We start from the raw sequence: 23744 nt of genomic DNA, 5'->3' as shown, positions 1-23744 counted from the left end.
TGTATTGGGGGGGAGTCTCTATGTATTGGGGGGGGAGTCTCTATGTATTGGGGGGGGAGTCTCTATGTATTGGGGGGGGAGTCTCTATGTATTGGGGGGAGTCTCTATGTATTGGGGGGAGTCTCTCTATGTATTGGGGGGAGTCTCTCTATGTATTGGGGGGAGTCTCTCTATGTATTGGGGGGAGTCTCTCTATGTATTGGGGGGAGTCTCTATATTGGGGGGAGTCTCTGTATTGGGGGGAGTCTATGTATTGGGGGGAGTCTATGTATTGGGGGGAGTCTATGTATTGGGGGGGGAGTCTCTCTCTATGTATTGGGGGGGGAGTCTCTATGTATTGGGGGGGGAGTCTCTCTATGTATTGGGGGGGGAGTCTCTATGTATTGGGGGGGGAGTCTCTATGTATTGGGGGGGGAGTCTCTATGTATTGGGGGGGGAGTCTCTATGTATTGGGGGGGGAGTCTCTATGTATTGGGGGGAGTCTCTATGTATTGGGGGGAGTCTCTATGTATTGGGGGGAGTCTATGTAGTGGGGGGGGAGTCTATGTAGTGGGGGGGGAGTCTATGTAGTGGGGGGGGAGTCTATGTAGTGGGGGGGGAGTCTATGTAGTGGGGGGGGAGTCTATGTAGTGGGGGGGGAGTCTATGTATTGGGGGGGGAGTCTATGTATTGGGGGAGGGAGTCTGTCTATGTATTGGGGGAGGGAGTCTGTCTATGTATTGGGGGAGGGAGTCTCTATGTATTGGGGGGAGTCTATGTATTGGGGGAGTCTCTCTCTATGTATTGGGCGGAGTCTCTCTCTCTGTATTGGGAGGAGTCTCTCTCTCTGTATTGGGGGGGGGGGGGAGTCTATGTATTGGGGGGGAGTCTCTCTCTATGTATTGGGGGGGGGAAGTCTCTCTCTATGTATTGGGGGGGGGGGAGTCTATGTATTGGGGGGGGGGAGTCTCTCTATGTATTGGGGGGAGTCTCTCTCTATGTATTGGGGGGGGAGTCTCTCTCTATGTATTGGGGGGGGAGTCTCTCTCTATGTATTGGGGGGGGGAGTCTCTCTCTATGTATTGGGGGGGGAGTCTCTCTATGTATTGGGGGGAGTCTCTCTATGTATTGGGGGGAGTCTCTATGCACTGCTTGAAGTATCCTTCCCTTGCTCTGCACCCAGAAGACAATGGACTGCGTTCTGGCTTACTCTCACCTGTCCAGTCCTGTTTGCTCTGAGGATTCAATCTGTGGCACGTTGTAGAGAGCTCTCAACAATGCACCTTTTTAAAGGCAATGTCCCTGCATCTGCTCAGATTGCATTCACAGTAAGGGCTGCAGATGTCGGCTCAATCAGGAATTACCTACAGCGTGCTTCATGTTGAAGTTCCCCTAATTGTTCTGGGAAGAATTTTTATTTATTTATATACTTAACTAGAAAGAATTCTTAACTCTATAGGTGACTAGGAGGATCACATCACTACAAACTAGCGTACTGAATCAGGTTATCACTGGCTGGACAGGAAGTGTTATGGAAAGGAAGTGGAGTAGCAAGTCCAGTAGTACCTCCCAAATGGCTCCCTATTTAGTGCACTACATTGGCCAGAGCCCTATGGGTCCATGTAGTGCACTATATAGGGAATAGGGTTCCATTTGGGACAGACAGTACGTTTCTACCCTTTTAGTGTCTTATGATTGGTCCGTCCTCTCAGTATAACTGAGACTCCTCCTCCCCCATTGGGACTCAGGAACACGGAACCCCTCCCGGGACACGGGCTCCACCACCAGTTCTAGAAGACCTGGAGGTTCTGGAACCGTCAGCTCGGTCACCCGGAATAAAGGGCAGTAGGCTCGGCCAATCAGGGTCAGCTTGCCAGATGGGATCCGGGGGTCTGGACCCCTCAGCCGGCGCCAGTACACCAGGAAGTGGCGTACGAGTTGGGCAGGGTAGCGCCAGCGCAGGGTGGCGTTGAGATTCAGTTTATTGGCGCCCCTCAGCCACACCACGTCATAGATACACACACTCTGGACTGGGAGGGGAGGAACGGAGAGGGACTCAGCATCCAGGATCTGGGGGGGGGGGGGGGAGAGAAAAAGGAGAGGTAAAGACAGACATCTTCTAAGAAACACGGACACACAAATCAGTCACTTTTATAAGTGATTGAAATGTACAAACAGTTACAACATTACTTATACTGAACAAACATATAAATGCAACAATTAAAGATTTTACTGAGTTGAACTAAATCAATTCATTAGGCCCTAATCTATGGATTTCACATGACTGGGAATACAGATATGCATTTGTTGGTCACATATATACACTATATATACAAAAGTATTTTGGACACCCCTTCAAATGAGTGGATTGGTCTATTTCAGCCACACCCGTTGCTGACAGGTGTATAAAATGTAGCACACAGCCATGCAATCTCCATAGACAAACATTGGCAGTGGCAGAATTGCCTGTACTGAAGAGCTCAGTGACTTTCAACGTGGCACCGTCATAGGATGCCACCTTTCCAACAAGTCAGTCTGCCCTGCTAGAGCTGCCCAGTCTGACGGATGAATCTAGGTTTGGCAGATGCCAGGAGAACGCTACCTGCCCCAATGTATAGTGCCAAATGTAAAGTTTGGTGGAGGAGGAATAATGGTCTGGGGCTGTTTTTCATGGTTCGGGCTCAGCCCCCTAGTTCCAGTGTAGGGGAATCTTAACGCTCTAGACGATTCTGTGCTTCCATCTTTGTGGCAACAGTTTTGGGGAAGACCCTTTCCTGTTTCAGCACGACAATGCCCCCGTGCACAAAGCCAGGTCCATACAGAAATGGTATGTCGAGATCGGTGTGGAAGAACTTGACTGGCCTGCACATAGCCCTGACCTCAACCCCATCAAACACCTTTGGAATGAATTGGAACGCCGACTGCGAGCCAGGCCTAATCGCCCAACATCAGTGCCCGACCTCACTAATGCTCTTGTGGCTGAATGGAAGCAAATCCCTGCAGCAATGTTCCATCATCTAGTGGAAAGCCTTCCCAGAAGAGTGGAGGCTGTTATAGCAGCAAACGGGGGACCGACTCAATATTAATACCCATGATTTTGTAATGAGATGTTCGACTAGCAGGTGTCAACATACTGTTGGTCATGTAGTGTGTCTCAACAAGCTGTATCACATAATTAGACCATATCAGTGCATTTGTTACGATAATAATCCCTATAAAGTCCAGTCATTTGTTACGATAAATCATTAGATGCACGTGTGAAAGTGAAACATTTGTTAAAACACTATAAAAGACAGAGATAATGGGAAATCCAATGAGAGATGGCTGATCTTGCCCTGTTTGAGGATTTACACACGCTACATTTAGCAGACCGGTTTTTAGAGACCGGTGGGACTTTTCCCCAGAAAGTACAGATAGGCTCATCAGCTATCGTTTCCCCAAATCTTATAGGATTAATGAGGATTTAAGAGCTACTTTAGAAAGGCAAACACATGCCGTTCCGGTGCACATCCGGTGCACATCCAAGTGTTACTGCTGAATGTGGTGGCCAGGTGGAAACACGACTCGTTCATTCTGCAGAACAGTATTACTGCTGAATGTGGTGGCCAGGTGGAAACACGACTCGTTCATTCTGTAGAACAGTGTTACTGCTGAATGTGGTGGCCAGGTGGAAACACGACTCGTTCATTCTGCAGAACAGTATTACTGCTGAATGTGGTGGCCAGGTGGAAACACGACTCGTTCATTCTGCAGAACAGTGTTACTGCTGAATGTGGTGGCCAGGTGGAAACACGACTCGTTCATTCTGCAGAACAGTGTTACTGCTGAATGTGGTGGCCAGGTGGAAACACGACTCGTTCATTCTGTAGAACAGTGTTACTGCTGAATGTGGTGGCCAGGTGGAAACACGACTCGTTCATTCTGTAGAACAGTGTTACTGCTGAATGTGGTGGCCAGGTGGAAACACGACTCGTTCATTCTGTAGAACAGTGTTACTGCTGAATGTGGTGACCAGGTGGAAACACGACTCGTTCATTCTGCAGAACAGTGTTACTGCTGAATGTGGTGGCCAGGTGGAAACACGACTCGTTCATTCTGCAGAACAGTGTTACTGCTGAATGTGGTGGCCAGGTGGAAACACGACTCGTTCATTCTGCAGAACAGTATTACTGCTGAATGTGGTGGCCAGGTGGGAACACGACTCGTTCATTCTGTAGAACAGTGTTACTGCTGAATGTGGTGGCCAGGTGGAAACACGACTCGTTCATTCTGCAGAACAGTGTTACTGCTGAATGTGGTGGCCAGGTGGGAACACGACTCGTTCATTCTGCAGAACAGTGTTACTGCTGAATGTGGTGGCCAGGTGGGAAACACGACTCGTTCATTCTGCAGAACAGTGTTACTGCTGAATGTGGTGGCCAGGTGGAAACACGACTCGTTCATTCTGTAGAACAGTGTTACTGCTGAATGTGGTGGCCAGGTGGAAACACGACTCGTTCATTCTGCAGAACAGTGTTACTGCTGAATGTGGTGGCCAGGTGGAAACACGACTCGTTCATTCTGCAGAACAGTGTTACTGCTGAATGTGGTGGCCAGGTGGAAACACGACTCGTTCATTCTGCAGAACAGTGTTACTGCTGAATGTGGTGGCCAGGTGGGAACACGACTCGTTCATTCTGCAGAACAGTGTTACTGCTGAATGTGGTGGCCAGGTGGAAACACGACTCGTTCATTCTGCAGAACAGTGTTACTGCTGAATGTGGTGGCCAGGTGGAAACACGACTCGTTCATTCTGTAGAACAGTGTTACTGCTGAATGTGGTGGCCAGGTGGAAACACGACTCGTTCATTCTGTAGAACAGTGTTACTGCTGAATGTGGTGGCCAGGTGGAAACACGACTCGTTCATTCTGTAGAACAGTGTTACTGCTGAATGTGGTGACCAGGTGGAAACACGACTCGTTCATTCTGCAGAACAGTGTTACTGCTGAATGTGGTGGCCAGGTGGAAACACGACTCGTTCATTCTGCAGAACAGTGTTACTGCTGAATGTGGTGGCCAGGTGGAAACACGACTCGTTCATTCTGTAGAACAGTGTTACTGCTGAATGTGGTGGCCAGGTGGAAACACGACTCGTTCATTCTGTAGAACAGTGTTACTGCTGAATGTGGTGGCCAGGTGGAAACACGACTCGTTCATTCTGTAGAACAGTGTTACTGCTGAATGTGGTGACCAGGTGGAAACACGACTCGTTCATTCTGCAGAACAGTGTTACTGCTGAATGTGGTGGCCAGGTGGAAACACGACTCGTTCATTCTGCAGAACAGTGTTACTGCTGAATGTGGTGGCCAGGTGGAAACACGACTCGTTCATTCTGTAGAACAGTGTTACTGCTGAATGTGGTGGCCAGGTGGGAACACGACTCGTTCATTCTGTAGAACAGTGTTACTGCTGAATGTGGTGGCCAGGTGGAAACACGACTCGTTCATTCTGCAGAACAGTGTTACTGCTGAATGTGGTGGCCAGGTGGAAACACGACTCGTTCATTCTGCAGAACAGTGTTACTGCTGAATGTGGTGGCCAGGTGGAAACACGACTCGTTCATTCTGCAGAACAGTGTTACTGCTGAATGTGGTGGCCAGGTGGAAACACGACTCGTTCATTCTGCAGAACAGTGTTACTGCTGAATGTGGTGGCCAGGTGGAAACACGACTCGTTCATTCTGCAGAACAGTGTTACTGCTGAATGTGGTGGCCAGGTGGAAACACGACTCGTTCATTCTGCAGAACAACAGTGTCGGCCCACTACGTCTACAGGAGAGAGCTGTTGAGGATGGATGGCTTTACTGGTGAGTGTTGCCTAGCTACTCATTTGAAGTATATTTGCCATTTGCTAAAGCAACTTGACTTGTCCTAATGGTCCTGTCTTTGTAGCTATGTTTTTATTTTTACAGGTCAAACCACAAGTGAGCGAGTCCAATCAAACATTGTGGTTGTACACGACCTCTGACACTAGGCCCCTCTGTTTCAGTCTCTGGTTGTCTGGTTGTATTTCCTGGTACGGCGTTGTGTATCCCCGCAGGCTTTAAAGGGAGGATTTTGACCAGAGGGGTGTTTTAAAATGCAAATAGCCAAGGTCATGCACGAGCACTGAGGCAGAGAACACTTGGTATTTATCAACGGTTATGTCCTACCGGTGTGCCTATGACGTACCGGTGTGCCTATGACGTACCGGTGTGCCTATGACGTACCGGTGTGCCTATGACGTACCGGTGTGCCTATGACGCTCATAGGATTGTTCGATAAATCACACTTTTTTTCTCTGCGTACAAACATTCTAAATTCCGTATTTTAGAACCGTTTCTAAATATTGATAAATGAGGCCCCAGGCCTAAGAGTCGGGGACAGATATGATTCTGGTGACGGGTAATTCTGTGGTAAGGTCTCTCTCTCTCTCTCTCACCATAATCTCTCCGACCCGGCATTTGAAGGGTGTGTCCTTATCTCCTCCATCACGCTGCACGCTGACACACACATCCCTCAGAGTACAGCCCTGCAGCTCCAACTGGGAACACCTGGCACACACACACGTTATTACAAACAGTATTACTAGCCTATATCACACACACACACGTTATTACAAACAGTATTACTAGCCTATATCACACACACACACGTTATTACAAACAGTATTACTAGCCTATATCACACACACACACGTTATTACAAACAGTATTACTAGCCTATATCACACAAACACACACATCCCTCAGAGCACAGCCCTGCAGCTCCAATTGGGAACACACACACACACAGAGGTCTTCTTACCTGACAGTCCATCCGTCTGGGTTCCACTGTCCACAGCTCTGAGAGAACTGTCTCACCAACTGGTGGTCCTCTGTTAAAGCAGCAGGCTCAACACTGCTGGCTACACACACAGGCACACAGGCACAGGCACACACACACACCTCAATAAAAATACAACACATTACAACTAATGTGTGTGAGTGATATGACTGACTCACTAGGTATATCCTGAACTGTGTGTGATATGACTCACTAGGTATATCCTAAACTGTGTGTGATATGACTCACTAGGTATATCCTAAACTGTGTGTGATATGACTCACTAGGTATATCCTAAACTGTGTGTGATATGACTCACTAGGTATATCCTGAACACCTCTGTGTGATATGACTCACTAGGTATATCCTGAACTGTGTGTGATATGACTCACTAGGTATATCCTAAACTGTGTGTGATATGACTGCCTAGGTATATCCTGAACACCTCTGTGTGATATGACTGCCTAGGTATATCCTGAACACCTCTGTGTGATATGACTCACTAGGTATATCCTGAACACCTCTGTGTGATATGACTCACTAGGTATATCCTGAACACCTCTGTGTGATATGACTCACTAGGTATATCCTGAACACCTCTGTGTGATATGACTCACTAGGTATATCCTGAACACCTCTGTGTGATATGACTCACTAGGTATATCCTGAACACCTCTGTGTGATATGACTCACTAGGTATATCCTGAACACCTCTGTGTGATATGACTCACTAGGTATATCCTGAACACCTCTGTGTGATATGACTCACTAGGTATATCCTGAACTGTGTGTGATATGACTCACTAGGTATATCCTAAACTGTGTGTGATATGACTCACTAGGTATATCCTGAACACCTCTGTGTGATATGACTCACTAGGTATATCCTGAACACCTCTGTGTGATATGACTCACTAGGTATATCCTGAACACCTCTGTGTGATATGACTCACTAGGTATATCCTGAACACCTCTGTGTGATATGACTCACTAGGTATATCCTGAACACCTCTGTGTGATATGACTCACTAGGTATATCCTGAACACCTCTGTGTGATATGACTCACTAGGTATATCCTGAACACCTCTGTGTGATATGACTCACTAGGTATATCCTGAACACCTCTGTGTGATATGACTCACTAGGTATATCCTGAACACCTCTGTGTGATATGACTCACTAGGTATATCCTGAACACCTCTGTGTGATATGACTCACTAGGTATATCCTGAACTGTGTGTGATATGACTCACTAGGTATATCCTGAACTGTGTGTGATATGACTCACTAGGTATATCCTGAACTGTGTGTGATATGACTCACTAGGTATATCCTGAACTGTGTGTGATATGACTCACTAGGTATATCCTGAACTGTGTGTGATATGACTCACTAGGTATATCCTGAACTGTGTGTGATATGACTCACTAGGTATATCCTGAACTGTGTGTGATATGACTCACTATGTATATCCTGAACACCTCTGTGTGTGCAGAGTGTAGCGTCAGCAGTCTTTAACTCCAGAGAGACAGAGACCCCAGGAGACGGCTTATAGATCAGAGACACAAAGACCCTGGAGGATAGAGGCACCTGGAGAGAAAATATCCTGGGAGGGGAGAGAGGGAGAGAGGGGAAGAGAGAGGGAGCGAAGGGAAGCGAGAGGGGGAAGGGGAAGAGAGGGAGCGAGGAGATGGGAGAAGAGAGAGGGAGCGAAGGGAAGGGGAAGAGAGGGAGCGAGGAGAAGAGAGGGAGCGAAGGGAAGGGGAAGAGAGGGAAGGAAGGGGAAGAGAGGGAGCGAAGGGAAGGGGAAGAGAGGGAGCGAGGGGAAGAGAGGGAGCGAGGGGAAGAGAGGGAGACCATAGCATTTGAATCCTTAAAGCTGTAAGATGAATATACTAGCCCTCATGAACACACACTCCCCTACACACTACCCTACCTGGCGCAGACTTTAGACAGCATGGAGGGTAGGACGCCCTCTACGAGCAGAGAGCTGCCCCCGCTCCAGGCATCTTCAGGGCAGCCCTGGGTCCTCAGCCAGCCCTCCCCCTCCAGGGTCTCTTTGTAGTATAGGGGTTGCAGCTCCTGGGCATCCAGGTTGAACCAGCTACGATCCACCTCACGCTACACAACCCAGCAGACAGACACACAGGACAGGTCAGAGGGCAACTACAGGACACAAATAGGACAGACACCCATTCAATGATACATATTGCAGTACAATGCATTCCAAAGAAGAGCCAGATCCGTGTTGTTACTAGTAGTGTGACAGTCAGGGGATTTTAGACGCCTATAATTGGGCAGCCAAATGACCGCAGTCTCTGTAATAACCGCTGAACACATTTTCTCCCTTCCTCCTCTCCTGACTGCATGTGCTGCCATAGAAATAAAATGAATAGAACAGGCGTCCCCATTCAAGTCAATTATAGCATAATGGGTGGACTGGCAGCCATTGTGAGTGTACCCATAGGAGCAAAGCAGGAAGTAAAAGCAGGAAGTATACCCATCAGTATGTGCTGTGATTTGTTGATACAACTCAACTGACAAATACATTACATTGCATGAGCCACGTTAACATCATTTGAATGAAAAGTCTACATTGTCATGGAAAGTATTGCATCACAATACCCAGGCAGCCACGGTGGGGGCAATTTTATGAATATTCTCGACATAGAACCCGTCAGCTGATTGGTTGACTCACTCACTCACCTGTCCCCTCCAGTAGAGGCTGGTCCCAGCACCCTGGCAGAAGGAGGAGACGAAAGGGAGGGGCGACGAGGGCCGGTGGACATACAGGAAGTCAGACAGGAGAGACCAGAACCTGCACACAGGAAACAGGATGTGACATTGTAGGATATGACATAGGAGGGTCACTTTCGACTGTGGCTATGCTACGTGTGGTATGAGTGAGCGCTTTTATAAGAGAGAAAATATAGTCTATTTTATTAGTTTATTCAACAGGGTCCAGGGACCATGTATAACAAACATGGCACCAGATGTTAGCACCAGATGTTAGCTACATGCCTTATACTCATCTACAGTCCTTAGATAGACAGCATCACTTCATATTTCCCAGAGGCATTTACAGTGTGGCGTTCGATATAACATCCCACTACATCAGACAAAATCCCCAAAACAACCCCGCCACTACATCAGACAGTAGAAGTTCATCTCACCTGTCCTGTTCCTTCCTGAAGTCAGTCTTGTCTGGGATGGACTCGTACACCCAGCCTGGAGCAAAGATGGCCGTAGAGAAGTCATGTTTACGAATCAGCTCCAGAGCCTGGGGAGAGAGAGAGGGGGAGGGAGGGAGGGAGAGGGGGAGGGAGAGAGAGGGGGAGAGGGAGAGGGAGAGAGAGGGAGGGGGAGGGGGAGGGAGAGGGGGAGGGAGGGAGAGGGAGGGGGAGAGAGAGAGAGGGGGAGAGGGGGAGAGAGATGTTTATATATTGTTACGAGCACACACCACTTTTTTATGATCACACAACACACACACCATAATAAATTCCACTTCTTTATGAAGACACACACACAACACATACACCATAATAAACTCCACTTCTTTATGAAGACACACACACAACACATACACCATAATAAACTCCACTTCTTTATGAAGACACACACACACCCTCCTCCCACCATCTCCCGACCTTCCCCCTCCGCCCCTCCCCCTCCGACCCCCCCCCCCCCCCCTCCCAGTTCTAACCTTGTTAGTCTCCAGCTTCCCTCCCACCACGTCTCCCCTGGCGAACACGTCCACCCCAACAAAGATGTCCGCCAGCCGGCCCTGAGCAGCTGAGTAGGCCTTCATTCCCTCCAGGCTCTGCTCTGTCCAGTTATAGTTGGTGAAGATACCATCACACGCTGAGAAAAACACTCTGAGAGAAGGGGGGAGTGGAGAGAGAGAGAGAGGTGAAGGGGGGAGTGGAGAGAGAGAGGTGTAAAAGATCTTATCTTCCCTATCCACATTTTCCAGTCCCTCCCCCTTTTCCTCCTCCCCCTCTCTCACCTCCTCTCCCCCGTCCACCTACCTGTTGGATCAGGAGTTCATTCTGCCATTTGAGCTGTCCGTTCTCCAGGACAGAGTGATACCACAATGCCATGCTTCCCCTGTCTCCATCTCTCCTCTATCCCTCCCTCTCCCCCCTCTCTTCCCTCCCTCTCCGCCCTCTCTTCCCTCCCTCCCTCTCCCCCTTTCTTCTCTCCCTCCCTCCCTCTCCCCCTTTCTTCTCTCCCTCCCTCCCTCTCCCCCCTCTTCCCTCCCTCTCCTCCTCCCCTTTCTTCCCTCCCTCCCTCCCTCTCCCCCCCTCTTCCCTCCCTCCCTCTCCCCCCCTCTTCCCTCCCTCTCCTCCTCCCCTTTCTTCCCTCCCTCCCTCCCTCTCCCCCCCTCCCTCTCCCCCCCTCTTCCCTCCCTCTCCTCCTCCCCTCTCTCACCTCCTCTCCCCCGTCCACCTACCTGTTGGATGGGTTGAGTTCATTCTGCCATTTGAGCTGTCCGTTCTCCAGGACAGAGTCATACCACAACACCATACTAGCAGGGACTCTCTCATGCATCTGGTCAGTCAGATAACGTAGAAACAGAGGAGTGTTCTTCACAGCTGTCTCCTAATTACACGGGAGGAGACGGAGGGCAGGGTACGTACATGTTATCTATCATCAACGTCTTTCCCAAATGGCCCCCTCTGTCCCCTCGTCCACTACTTTAGACCAGGACCCATTAAGGCTGCACTGTTGTCACATTGTATGTGGCAGGCCACTGTGTTCATAGCACAGTAATAGACGTCAGTATAACAGGGAGGCTATAGGCCTAAAGGAGACTTTTCATTGTTGACGTTCTGGGTTCAGCACAGCAGACAACTGATGAGCTAATTATTGCTGTTTCTACCATATTGCTTTAACCTGTACACTCCTTTCAGAAGTAAACAAGTGTCTTCGGGTGAAGAGGTGTAAAGACTGGCTGTGTCCCCAATGGCACCGTATGCACTATATAGGGCACTACTTATAGGGAAAAGAGAGGGAATGTAGCACACTACTTATAGGGAATAGAGGGGGAATATGGCACACTACTTATAGGGAATAGAGAGGGAATATAGAGCACTACTTATAGGGAATAGAGGGGGAATATAGTGATATTTTTCAATGCACCCACAACATAATGAAAACCAATGTCTCTATAGCACAGCAATAGACAAGAGTTTATTACAGAATAACAAAGTGTTAAAAGTTAGAAAACTCACACTGAGAGGGTTCTCGATGTTGATCAGCCAACCATCGAAGCCGTAACAGTGGGCTATCTGAACCAGCCTATCAGCTACGGCCCTGTAAGACTCCTCCTCTTTCAGGAAGACCTCGCACATCTTCCCCCCGTCCGTCCACTCAGTGATGAAGGTGCCTGGAGAACAAGCCAATCACAGCCGTCGATCAGTCAATGTGGAACTCAAGCAGACCAATCAGCAGTGTGACTGAGTCCGTCAGATCGGCACCTATATTCTCAACATGAGCCCTATCAGTACTGTAGAAGACGTTCCAACCGTTTCAGATAGGAATCCAACACATAGAATATAATGCTGTCTGATATAGAAGGCTAGTGTTGTCTCTCATGTACATTGTGTCAACTATTAGAATGTAATGCTTTTAGGTTCAACCCCTTATACTGTACATCTTACTGTATATGACCTGAGTGAGACAGTCACTCCGACACACACACACAGTCACGTACACAGTGAGACAGTCACTCCGACACACACACACACACAGTCACGTACACAGTGAGACAGTCACTCCGACACACACACACAGTCACGTACACAGTGAGACAGTCACTCCGACACACACACACAGTCACGTACACAGTGAGACATGTGAAAACCACAGACTAAAGCCTGAAGGTCACAAACAATAGAGGTTTTAAAAGTGAAAGTAAACCTCTCGACTGGCTGAGAAAGTAGAGCACTGTCTCTCCCACACAGTAGGAGTGTAGACACCAGTTCCTCTGAGTGAAGGCAGAGAACAGACTGGTGGAAACCAGTAGTGTACAATCAAGTACTGCATACCGAATACTGTACCACTTTCACACTGTTGGGCCGGCCAGAATGAACCTTTTCCCTTTCAGCATGCTTCACTACACATTACCAGGCCCACTTACACCCTACAGCTTAGTTTGGGCTCGGCTCGGTAATATGAAAAGGGTATCTGTAAAAAAAAAATAATAATAAGGGTATTCTTGAATCCCAATAATCTCTGCTTTCTCCCAAAGTGTGCACTTATTCACTTTCCTTCAGGGATTTGACAGGAAATTACTGTTATAAAAAAACTCCCTCTCTACCCCCCATCTCTACACCAATCCAATGTTTTCCCATTCGTGGGGAGTAGTGAACAAGTGCACACTTCAGGAGGAAGGAGAGAGATTATTGGGACGTGGCCCCTTTGAGTCTCACCCAGGACGATGACTGCGTGTCTGTGAGCAGCGTTGGTCCAGACGGCAGGGGGGATGGTCACCATGTTGTGGCTGAAGTAGTTAAACACGTCGATGTACTGCCAGTGGTAGAACACATAGGGAGCATCCGACTCTGCTCCCTGCAGAAACCTGGGGGGAGAGGTCAGGGGTCAAAGGTGAGAGGGAATTTAGTCATACCACTTAGCAAAACACTTTCAATCCAAAGCGACTTCCAACACAAATGAGTACGTTGTTATGTGAGAATTTAGAAAGAGCCTATCGTAGAAGAGTCATGAGTGTGAAAACAAAGTCTACTTGTTTTGACGTCATGACGACAACAGACGTGGCAGTTCATTGTTCACAGGTGAGAGTTCAGAGGTGAGAGGTCAACCTACCTGTCATCCAGGTATCCGCCCATCATGTCGTGACTCACCAGAGTCCGGTGCGGCGTGCTGGCCAGAGAAGGCTCCCGATTGGCCAGGGGCACCGTCGCCACGTTGAAGGGGTTGGCCTCGCTGCGTTTCCACGACAACAGCTCCTCCAGGGACTGAAGGCCGGAGCTGATTGGCTCGGTGGTGTCCGGGTCATAATGCTTAGCTGTAAGGGAAAGGCACAGATTGGTCCATTCTTTGTGCTTCAGGTAACATTTGAGTTTTCACTGAATACGGTTGACTACTGTGTCTTCAGGTCTGCCTGGCGACCAAACAGGTGGGTGAGCTGAAGGAACAGGTGGGTGAGCTGAAGGAACAGGTGGGTGAGCTGAAGGAACAGGTGGGTGAGCTGAAGGAACAGGTGGGTGAGCTGAAGGAACAGGTGGGTGAGCTGAAGGAACAGGGCCAGTATCACTGTAACCAGAGTGTTGGAGCCGTTTCATCATTCCACTGTCCTGTCATTTCCTAAGCATGAAAACCCTTCTGAAACTCAGAGCCTCAGTATACAGTCTATACTCTGTATTGTTATACAGTCTATACTCTGTACTGTTATACAGTCTATACTCTGTACTGTTATACAGTCTATACTCTGTATACAGTCTATACTCTGTATACAGTCTATACTCTGTATTGTTATACAGTCTATACTCTGTACTGTTATACAGTCTATACTCTGTACTGTTATACAGTCTATACTCTGTACTGTTATACAGTCTATACTCTGTATACAGTCTATACTCTGTATTGTTATACAGTCTATACTCTGTACTGTTATACAGTCTATACTCTGTACTGTTATACAGTCTATACTCTGTACTGTTATACAGTCTATACTCTGTATACAGTCTATACTCTGTATTGTTATACAGTCTATACTCTGTACTGTTATACAGTCTATACTCTGTACTGTTATACAGTCTATACTCTGTATACAGTCTATACTCTGTACTGTTATACAGTCTATACTCTGTACTGTTATACAGTCTATACTCTGTACTGTTATACAGTCTATACTCTGTATACAGTCTATACTCTGTATTGTTATACAGTCTATACTCTGTACTGTTATACAGTCTATACTCTGTACTGTTATACAGTCTATACTCTGTACTGTTATACAGTCTATACTCTGTACTGTTATACAGTCTATACTCTGTATACAGTCTATACTCTGTATTGTTATACAGTCTATACTCTGTACTGTTATACAGTCTATACTCTGTACTGTTATACAGTCTATACTCTGTACTGTTATACAGTCTATACTCTGTATACAGTCTATACTCTGTACTGTTATACCGTCTATATTCTGTACTGTTATACAGTCTATACTCTGTACTGTTATACAGTCTATACTCTGTATACAGTCCATACTCTGTACTGTTATACAGTCTATACTCTGTACTGTTATACAGTCTATACTCTGTATTGTTATACAGTCTATACTCTGTATTGTTATACAGTCTATACTCTGTATTGTTATACAGTCTATACTCTGTATTGTTATACAGTCTATACTCTGTACTGTTATACAGTCTATACTCTGTACTGTTATACAGTCTATACTCTGTACTGTTATACAGTCTATACTCTGTACTGTTATACAGTCTATACTCTGTACTGTTATACAGTCTATACTCTGTATACAGTCCATACTCTGTACTGTTATACAGTCTATACTCTGTACTGTTATACAGTCTATACTCTGTATTGTTATACAGTCTATACTCTGTACTGTTATACAGTCTATACTCTGTATTGTTATACAGTCTATACTCTGTACTGTTATACAGTCTATACTCTGTACTGTTATACAGTCTATACTCTGTATTGTTATACAGTCTATACTCTGTACTGTTATACAGTCTATACTCTGTACTGTTATACAGTCTATACTCTGTATTGTTATACAGTCTATACTCTGTACTGTTATACAGTCTATACTCTGTATACAGTCTATACTCTGTATTGTTATACAGTCTATACTCTGTACTGTTATACAGTATGTACTCTGTATACAGTCTACACTCTGTACTGTTATACAGTCTATACTCTGTATACAGTCTATACTCTGTACTGTTATACAGTCTATACTCTGTATACAGTCTATACTCTGTACTGTTATACAGTCTATACTCTGTACTGTTATACAGTCTATACTCTGTACTGTTATACAGTCTATACTCTGTATACAGTCTATACTCTGTACTGTTATACAGTCTATACTCTGTACTGTTATACAGGCTATACTCTGTGCTGTTATACAGTCTATACTCTGTACTGTTATACAGTCTATACTCTGTATACAGTCTATACTCTGTACTGTTATACAGTCTATACTCTGTACTGTATACAGTCTATACTCTGTACTATTATACAGTCTATACTCTGTATACAGTCTATACTCTGTACTGTTATACAGTCTATACTCTGTATACAGTCTATACTCTGTATACAGTCTAAACTCTCTATACAGTCTATACTCTGTACTGTTATACAGTCTATACTCTGTATACAGTCTATACTCTGTACTGTTATACAGTCTATACTCTGTACTGTATACAGTCTATACTCTGTACTATTATACAGTCTATACTCTGTATACAGTCTATACTCTGTACTGTTATACAGTCTATACTCTGTACTGTATACAGTCTATACTCTGTATACAGTCTATACTCTGTATACAGTCTAAACTCTCTATACAGTCTATACTCTGTACTGTTATACAGTCTATACTCTGTATACAGTCTATACTCTGTACTGTTATACAGTCTATACTCTGTACTGTTATACAGTCTATACTCTGTATACAGTCTATACTCTGTACTGTTATACAGTCTATACTCTGTATACAGTCTATACTCTGTACTGTTATACAGGCTATACTCTGTACTGTTATATAGTCTATACTCTGTATACAGTCTATACTCTGTACTGTTATACAGTCTATACTCTGTACTGTTATACAGTCTATACTCTGTATACAGTCTATACTCTGTACTGTTATACAGTCTATACTCTGTACTGTTATACAGTCTATACTCTGTACTGTTATACAGTCTATACTCTGTATACAGTCTATACTCTGTACTGTTATACAGTCTATACTCTGTACTGTTATACAGTCTATACTCTGTACTGTTATACAGTCTATACTCTGTACTGTTATACAGTCTATACTCTGTACTGTTATACAGTCTATACTCTGTACTGTTATGCAGTCTATACTCTGTACTGTTATGCAGTCTATACTCTGTACTGTTATGCAGTCTATACTCTGTACTGTTATGCAGTCTATACTCTGTACTGTTATGCAGTCTATACTCTGTACTGTTATACAGTCTATACTCTGTACTGTTATACAGTCTATACTCTAATGTTATGCAGTCTATACTCTGTATATAGTCTATACTCTGTACTGCTATACAGTCTATACTCTGTACTGTTATATAGTCTATACTCTGTACTGTTATACAGTCTATACTCTGTATATAGTCTATACTCTGTACTGTTATACAGTCTATTCTCTGTACTGTTATACAGTCTATACTCTGTACTGTTATGCAGTCTATACTCTGTATATAGTCTATACTCTGTACTGCTATACAGTCTATACTCTGTACTGTTATATAGTCTATACTCTGTACTGTTATACAGTCTATACTCTGTATACAGTCTATACTCTGTACTGTTATACAGTCTATACTCTGTACTGTTATGCAGTCTATACTCTGTACTGTTATGCAGTCTATACTCTGTACTGTTATACAGTCTATACTCTGTACCAACCTGGCAGAGACGAGGCTCCATACTTGATGACTTCATGAACACTTCTCAACTCAACTGGCTCATCCAAGCAAGACTCCAAACTGGTGAAATATGACAAATACATTTAGAATGTACAGTACAGTACCATAGAGTACAGTACAGTACAGTACCATAGAGTACAGTACCATATTGTACAGTACAGTACCATAGAGTACAGTACCATACAGTAGAGTACAGTACCATAGAGTACAGTACCATAGAGTACAGTACAGTACCATAGAGTACAGTACCATACAGTACAGTACCATAGAGTACAGTACCATAGAGTACAGTACCATAGAGTACAGTACCATAGAGTACAGTACCATAGAGTACAGTACAGTACCATAGAGTACAGTACAGTACCATAGAGTACAGTACCATAGAGTACAGTACCATACAGTACAGTACCATAGAGTACAGTACCATAGAGTAGAGTACCATAGAGTACAGTACCATAGAGTACAGTACCATACAGTACAGTACAATAGAGTACAGTACAGTACCATAGAGTACAGTACAGTACCATAGAGTACAGTACCATAGAGTACAGTACCATAGAGTACAGTACCATAGAGTACAGTACCATAGAGTACAGTACCATAGAGTACAGTACAGTACCATAGAGTACAGTACCATAGAGTACAGTACCATAGAGTACAGTACAGTACCATACAGTACAGTACCATAGAGTACAGTACCATACAGTAGAGTACCATACAGTAGAGTACCATACAGTAGAGTACCATAGAGTACAGTACCATAGAGTACAGTACCATAGAGTACAGTACAGTACCATACAGTACAGTACCATAGAGTACAGTACAGTACCATAGAGTACAGTACCATAGAGTACAGTACCATAGTACAGTACCATAGAGTACAGTACCATAGAGTACAGTACAGTACCATACAGTACAGTACCATAGAGTACAGTACAGTACCATAGAGTACAGTACCATAGAGTACAGTACCATAGAGTACAGTACCATAGAGTACAGTACAGTACCATAGAGTACAGTACCATAGAGTACAGTACCATAGAGTACAGTACCATAGTACAGTACCATAGAGTACAGTACCATAGTACAGTACCATAGTACAGTACCATAGTACAGTACCATAGAGTACAGTACCATAGAGTACAGTACCATAGAGTACAGTACAGTACAATAGAGTACAGTACCATAGAGTACAGTACCATAGAGTACAGTACCATAGAGTACAGTACCATACAGTAGAGTACCATAGAGTACAGTACAATAGAGTACAGTAGAGTACCATACAGTACAGTACCATAGAGTACAGTACCATAGAGTACAGTACAGTACCATAGAGTACAGTACCATAGAGTAGAGTACCATAGAGTACAGTACCATAGAGTACAGTACCATAGAGTACAGTACAGTACCATAGAGTACAGTACCATAGAGTACAGTACCATAGAGTACAGTACAGTACCATACAGTACAGTACCATAGAGTACAGTACCATAGAGTACAGTACAGTACCATAGAGTACAGTACCATAGAGTACAGTAGAGTACCATAGAGTACAGTACAATAGAGTACAGTACCATAGAGTACAGTACCATACAGTAGAGTACCATAGAGTACAGTACAGTACCATAGAGTACAGTACAGTACCATACAGTACAGTACCATAGAGTACAGTACAGTACCATAGAGTACAGTACCATACAGTAGAGTACCATAGAGTACAGTACCATAGAGTACAGTACCATAGAGTACAGTACCATAGAGTAGAGTACCATAGAGTAGAGTACCATACAGTAGAGTACCATAGAGTACAGTACAGTACCATAGAGTACAGTACCATAGAGTACAGTACCATAGAGTACAGTACCATAGAGTACAGTACCATACAGTAGAGTACCATAGAGTACAGTACCATACAGTACAGTACCATAGAGTACAGTACCATAGAGTACAGTACCATACAGTAGAGTACCATAGAGTACAGTACCATAGAGTACAGTACCATAGAGTACAGTACCATAGAGTACAGTACAGTACCATAGAATACAGTACCATAGAGTACAGTACCATACAGTACAGTACAGTACCATAGAGTACAGTACCATAGAGTACAGTACAGTACCATAGAGTACAGTACAGTACCATAGAGTACAGTACCATAGAGTACAGTACCATACAGTAGAGTACCATAGAGTACAGTACCATAGAGTACAGTACCATAGAGTACAGTACCATAGAGTACAGTACCATACAGTAGAGTACCATAGAGTAGAGTACCATAGAGTACAGTACCATAGAGTACAGTACCATACAGTAGAGTACCATAGAGTACAGTACCATAGAGTACAGTACCATACAGTAGAGTACCATAGAGTACAGTACAGTACCATAGAGTACAGTACAGTACCATACAGTACAGTACCATAGAGTACAGTACAGTACCAGAAGTACCATAGAGTACAGTACCATAGAGTACAGTACCATAGAGTACAGTACCATAGAGTACAGTACCATAGAGTACAGTACAGTACCATAGAGTACAGTACCATAGAGTACAGTACCATAGAGTACAGTACCATAGAGTACAGTACCATAGAGTACAGTACCATAGAGTACAGTACCATACAGTAGAGTACCATAGAGTACAGTACCATACAGTACAGTACCATAGAGTACAGTACAGTACCAGAGTACAGTACCAGAGTACAGTACCATAGAGTACAGTACCATAGAGCACAGTACAGTACCAGAGCACAGTACCATAGAGTACAGTACCATACAGTACAGTACCATAGAGCACAGTACCATAGAGTACAGTACAGTACCATAGAGTACAGTACCATAGAGTACAGTACCATAGAGTACAGTACAGTACCATAGAGTACAGTACAGTACCATAGAGTACAGTACAGTACCATAGAATACAGTACAGTACCATAGAATACAGTACCATAGAGTACAGTACCATACAGTACAGTACAGTACCATAGAGTACAGTACAATAGAGTACAGTACCATACAGTACAGTACCATAGAGTACAGTACCATACAGTACAGTACCATAGAGTACAGTACAGTACCAGAGTACAGTACCAGAGTACAGTACCATAGAGTACAGTACCATAGAGTACAGTACAGTACCATAGAGTACAGTACCATAGAGTACAGTACAGTACCAGAGTACAGTACCATAGAGTACAGTACCATAGAGTACAGTACCATAGAGTACAGTACAGTACCATAGAGTACAGTACCATAGAGTACAGTAGAGTACCATAGAGTACAGTACAATAGAGTACAGTACCATAGAGTACAGTACCATAGAGTACAGTACAGTACCATAGAGTACAGTACCATAGAGTACAGTACCATAGAGTACAGTACAATAGAGTACAGTACCATAGAGTACAGTACCATAGAGTACAGTACAGTACCATAGAGTACAGTACCATAGAGTAGAGTACCATAGAGCACAGTAGAGTACCATAGAGTACAGTACCATAGAGTACAGTACAGTACCATAGAGTACAGTACCATAGAGTACAGTACCAGAGTACAGTACCATAGAGTACAGTACCATAGAGTACAGTACCATAGAGTACAGTACAATAGAGTACAGTACCATAGAGTACAGTACCATAGAGTACAGTACCATAGAGTACAGTACCATAGAGTACAGTACCATAGAGTACAGTACAATAGAGTACAGTACCATAGAGTACAGTACCATAGAGTACAGTACAATAGAGTACAGTACCATAGAGTACAGTACCATAGAGTACAGTACCATAGAGTACAGTACCATAGAGTACAGTACAGTACCATAGAGTACAGTACCATAGAGTACAGTACAGTACCATACAGTACAGTACCATAGAGTACAGTACCATAGAGTACAGTACAATAGAGTACAGTACCATAGAGTACAGTACAGTACCATACAGTAGAGTACCATAGAGTACAGTACCATAGAGTACAGTACAGTACCATAGAGTACAGTACAGTACCATAGAGTACAGTACCATAGCATACAGTACCATACAGAGACCATGTGTGAAGCTAAGCATGGGTTTGAAATTCAGTACTGTATTCCTTTAAACCATTTTATTTATCATTGCATGTGATTGATTAAATCATTATGTTTATTCTAGCTGCTGTAAAATGTTGGGTTGTGTGCTCTGTGAACTTAAACAACTCTACTTATCAGCAGCCCAGAGCAGCCCAGAGGGAGGCCTACACAACTCTACTTATCAGCAGCCCAGAGCAGCCCAGAGGGAGGCCTACACAACCTACGAAGTGGCAGCTGTCAAAAAAAAGTTACCCGGTGCTTTCCGTTTTTGACAACTTGCTCCCGATCTGATCCTCTCCTTCGTCCTCTGTCTTTCTCCTCCGCAAAGACCCATCCTCCTTATGCTCAGTAGTCAATGCACCGTCCATGGTGAGAAATATGAGTTAGAAGTCTATGACCGAATGGAAGGCATAAACATGTATCAATGGCAGAACTTTGCATTGCTCATGTTCGGGACAGAGCGCGAAAGAAACATTTCCTTGTTTACTGCGATTGGCTGCAGTTGTGATGATGTTCAAGCGTTGTGCTTCGGCCAACGAATAACAGCTGAGATAAGGCGGTCACGTGGAATGTGTTTTTTTGACAGCGACTGTAGTTAGTCGTGCTGTTGGATAGAAAACCCGGGATGGCTTTCTGGCTCTGGTGGATTTTTGACCTCATACCGGCCACTAGATGGCAATATAAAACCCCTTGTCATACTGACATACCAATGATTCAAAAGGTCACGTAAACACTGAGCGTATAAAACCCCCCTTTCTGCCACAATTCATCAGGGCATTGGACTCTACAAGGTGTTGAAAGCGTTCCACAGGGATGCTGGCCCATGTTGACTCCAATGCTTCCCACAGTTGTGTCCAGTTGGCTGGATGTCCTTCGGGTGGTGGACCATTCATGTCATAAAAAGAGCAGGTGTTCATAATGTTTTGTCCACTATAATTAGATATAAGGGATTATTTGCAGTCAACGTCCAACGTTGTCTGGACGTTGACTGCACATTGTGGGCCTCACAATAACCCTCATCATCATCACTAGTGGTTGCCTGTGAAATGAAAGATGATCTCTTGGGTGTTCCTAATCAGTCTAGCTGGGGAGTGTAGGCTACTAGTCACAGCTATTAACTATTTAAAAATGATTAATTAACCAGCTTTAATTTAGGACAGATTAAAAATTTAAAAAATGTATTTAACTTGGGAAGTCAGTTATGAACAAATTCTTATTTACAATGACGGCCTAGGAACAGTGTGTTAACTGCCTTGTTCAGGGGCAGAACAACAGATTTTTACCTTGTTGGCTCGGGGATTCGATCCAGCAACCTTTCGGGTACTAGTCCAACGCTCTAACCACTAGGCTACTTGCCGCCCCTCTGACCACTAGGCTACCTGCCGCCCCTCTGACCACTAGGCTACTTGCCGCCCCTCTGACCACTAGGCTACCTGCCGCCCCTCTGACCACTAGGCTACTTGCCGCCCCTCTGACCACTAGGCTACCTGCCCCCCCTGATGCTTTAATTAGATTAGATTAGAGAGTTTACTAGTCACATGTACAGGGTTGACCATGTAATTACAGGGTACAGTGACAATCTTAAGCTCTGAGGTCCAACAATACAGGTCTAAGTGAAATATAAGGGATATCGAGAGCCACTTACAGTTAGTGTATTTATCGTAAAATAGCTAGGTGAGACAACCACATATCACAGTCGTAGTAAGTACATTATTCCTCAGTAAAGTAGCTATCAGCTAAGTCAGAGCAAGTAAGAGGGGAAGAAAGGCTTTTTAATAAAAATCTTTTTTGGGGGGGGCCCCCCCCCCAGAGGGGTGCGGAGAGGCTGCGAGTCAGGGTGCTGTGGGATTATTTAAGATACTCTTTGAAGAGGTGGGGTTTCAGATGTTTTCAGAAGATGGACAGGGTCTCTGCTGTCCTAGTTTCAGGGGGAAGATGGTTCCACCATCGGGGTGCCAGGACAGAGAAGAGCTTGGACTGGGCTGAGCGGAACCTGCCCTCCTGTAGGGGTGGGAGGGGCCAAGAGACCAGAGGTGTCAGAACAGAGTTCTCGGGTTGGGGTGTAGGGTCTGAGCATCGTGGAAGAGGTGTCAGAGCAGAGTTCTCGGGTTGGGGTGTAGGGTCTGAGCATCAGGGAAGAGGTGTCAGAGCAGAGTTCTCGGGTTGGGGTGTAGGGTCT

At 44.9% G+C, this 23744-nt stretch overlaps 1 protein-coding gene across 1 annotated transcript; it reads right to left on the bottom strand.

The window, feature by feature from the left end:
• Window positions 1-1007: 1007 nt before the first annotated feature.
• engase (endo-beta-N-acetylglucosaminidase) lies at window positions 1008-22056 on the bottom strand. The gene is made up of 14 exons (XM_038987597.1): window positions 21818-22056; window positions 17480-17559; window positions 13652-13853; window positions 13258-13406; window positions 12058-12212; window positions 11277-11425; window positions 10527-10698; window positions 9997-10103; window positions 9530-9641; window positions 8760-8944; window positions 8287-8429; window positions 6805-6904; window positions 6440-6551; window positions 1008-2049 (listed from the first exon to the last, which is right to left on the bottom strand). Exons 1-14 carry the CDS (start codon window positions 21931-21933, stop codon window positions 1669-1671), a joined length of 2163 nt encoding a protein of 720 aa, XP_038843525.1. The 5' UTR covers window positions 21934-22056; the 3' UTR covers window positions 1008-1668.
• Between the last annotated feature and the right edge of the window lie 1688 nt (window positions 22057-23744).

Source organism: Salvelinus namaycush, unplaced genomic scaffold, assembly GCF_016432855.1.
Source record: "Salvelinus namaycush isolate Seneca unplaced genomic scaffold, SaNama_1.0 Scaffold78, whole genome shotgun sequence".
Taxonomy (NCBI): Eukaryota; Metazoa; Chordata; class Actinopteri; order Salmoniformes; family Salmonidae; genus Salvelinus; species Salvelinus namaycush.
Note: the sequence above shows the minus strand (reverse complement) of the source record. Positions and strands in the feature narration are given on the sequence as shown.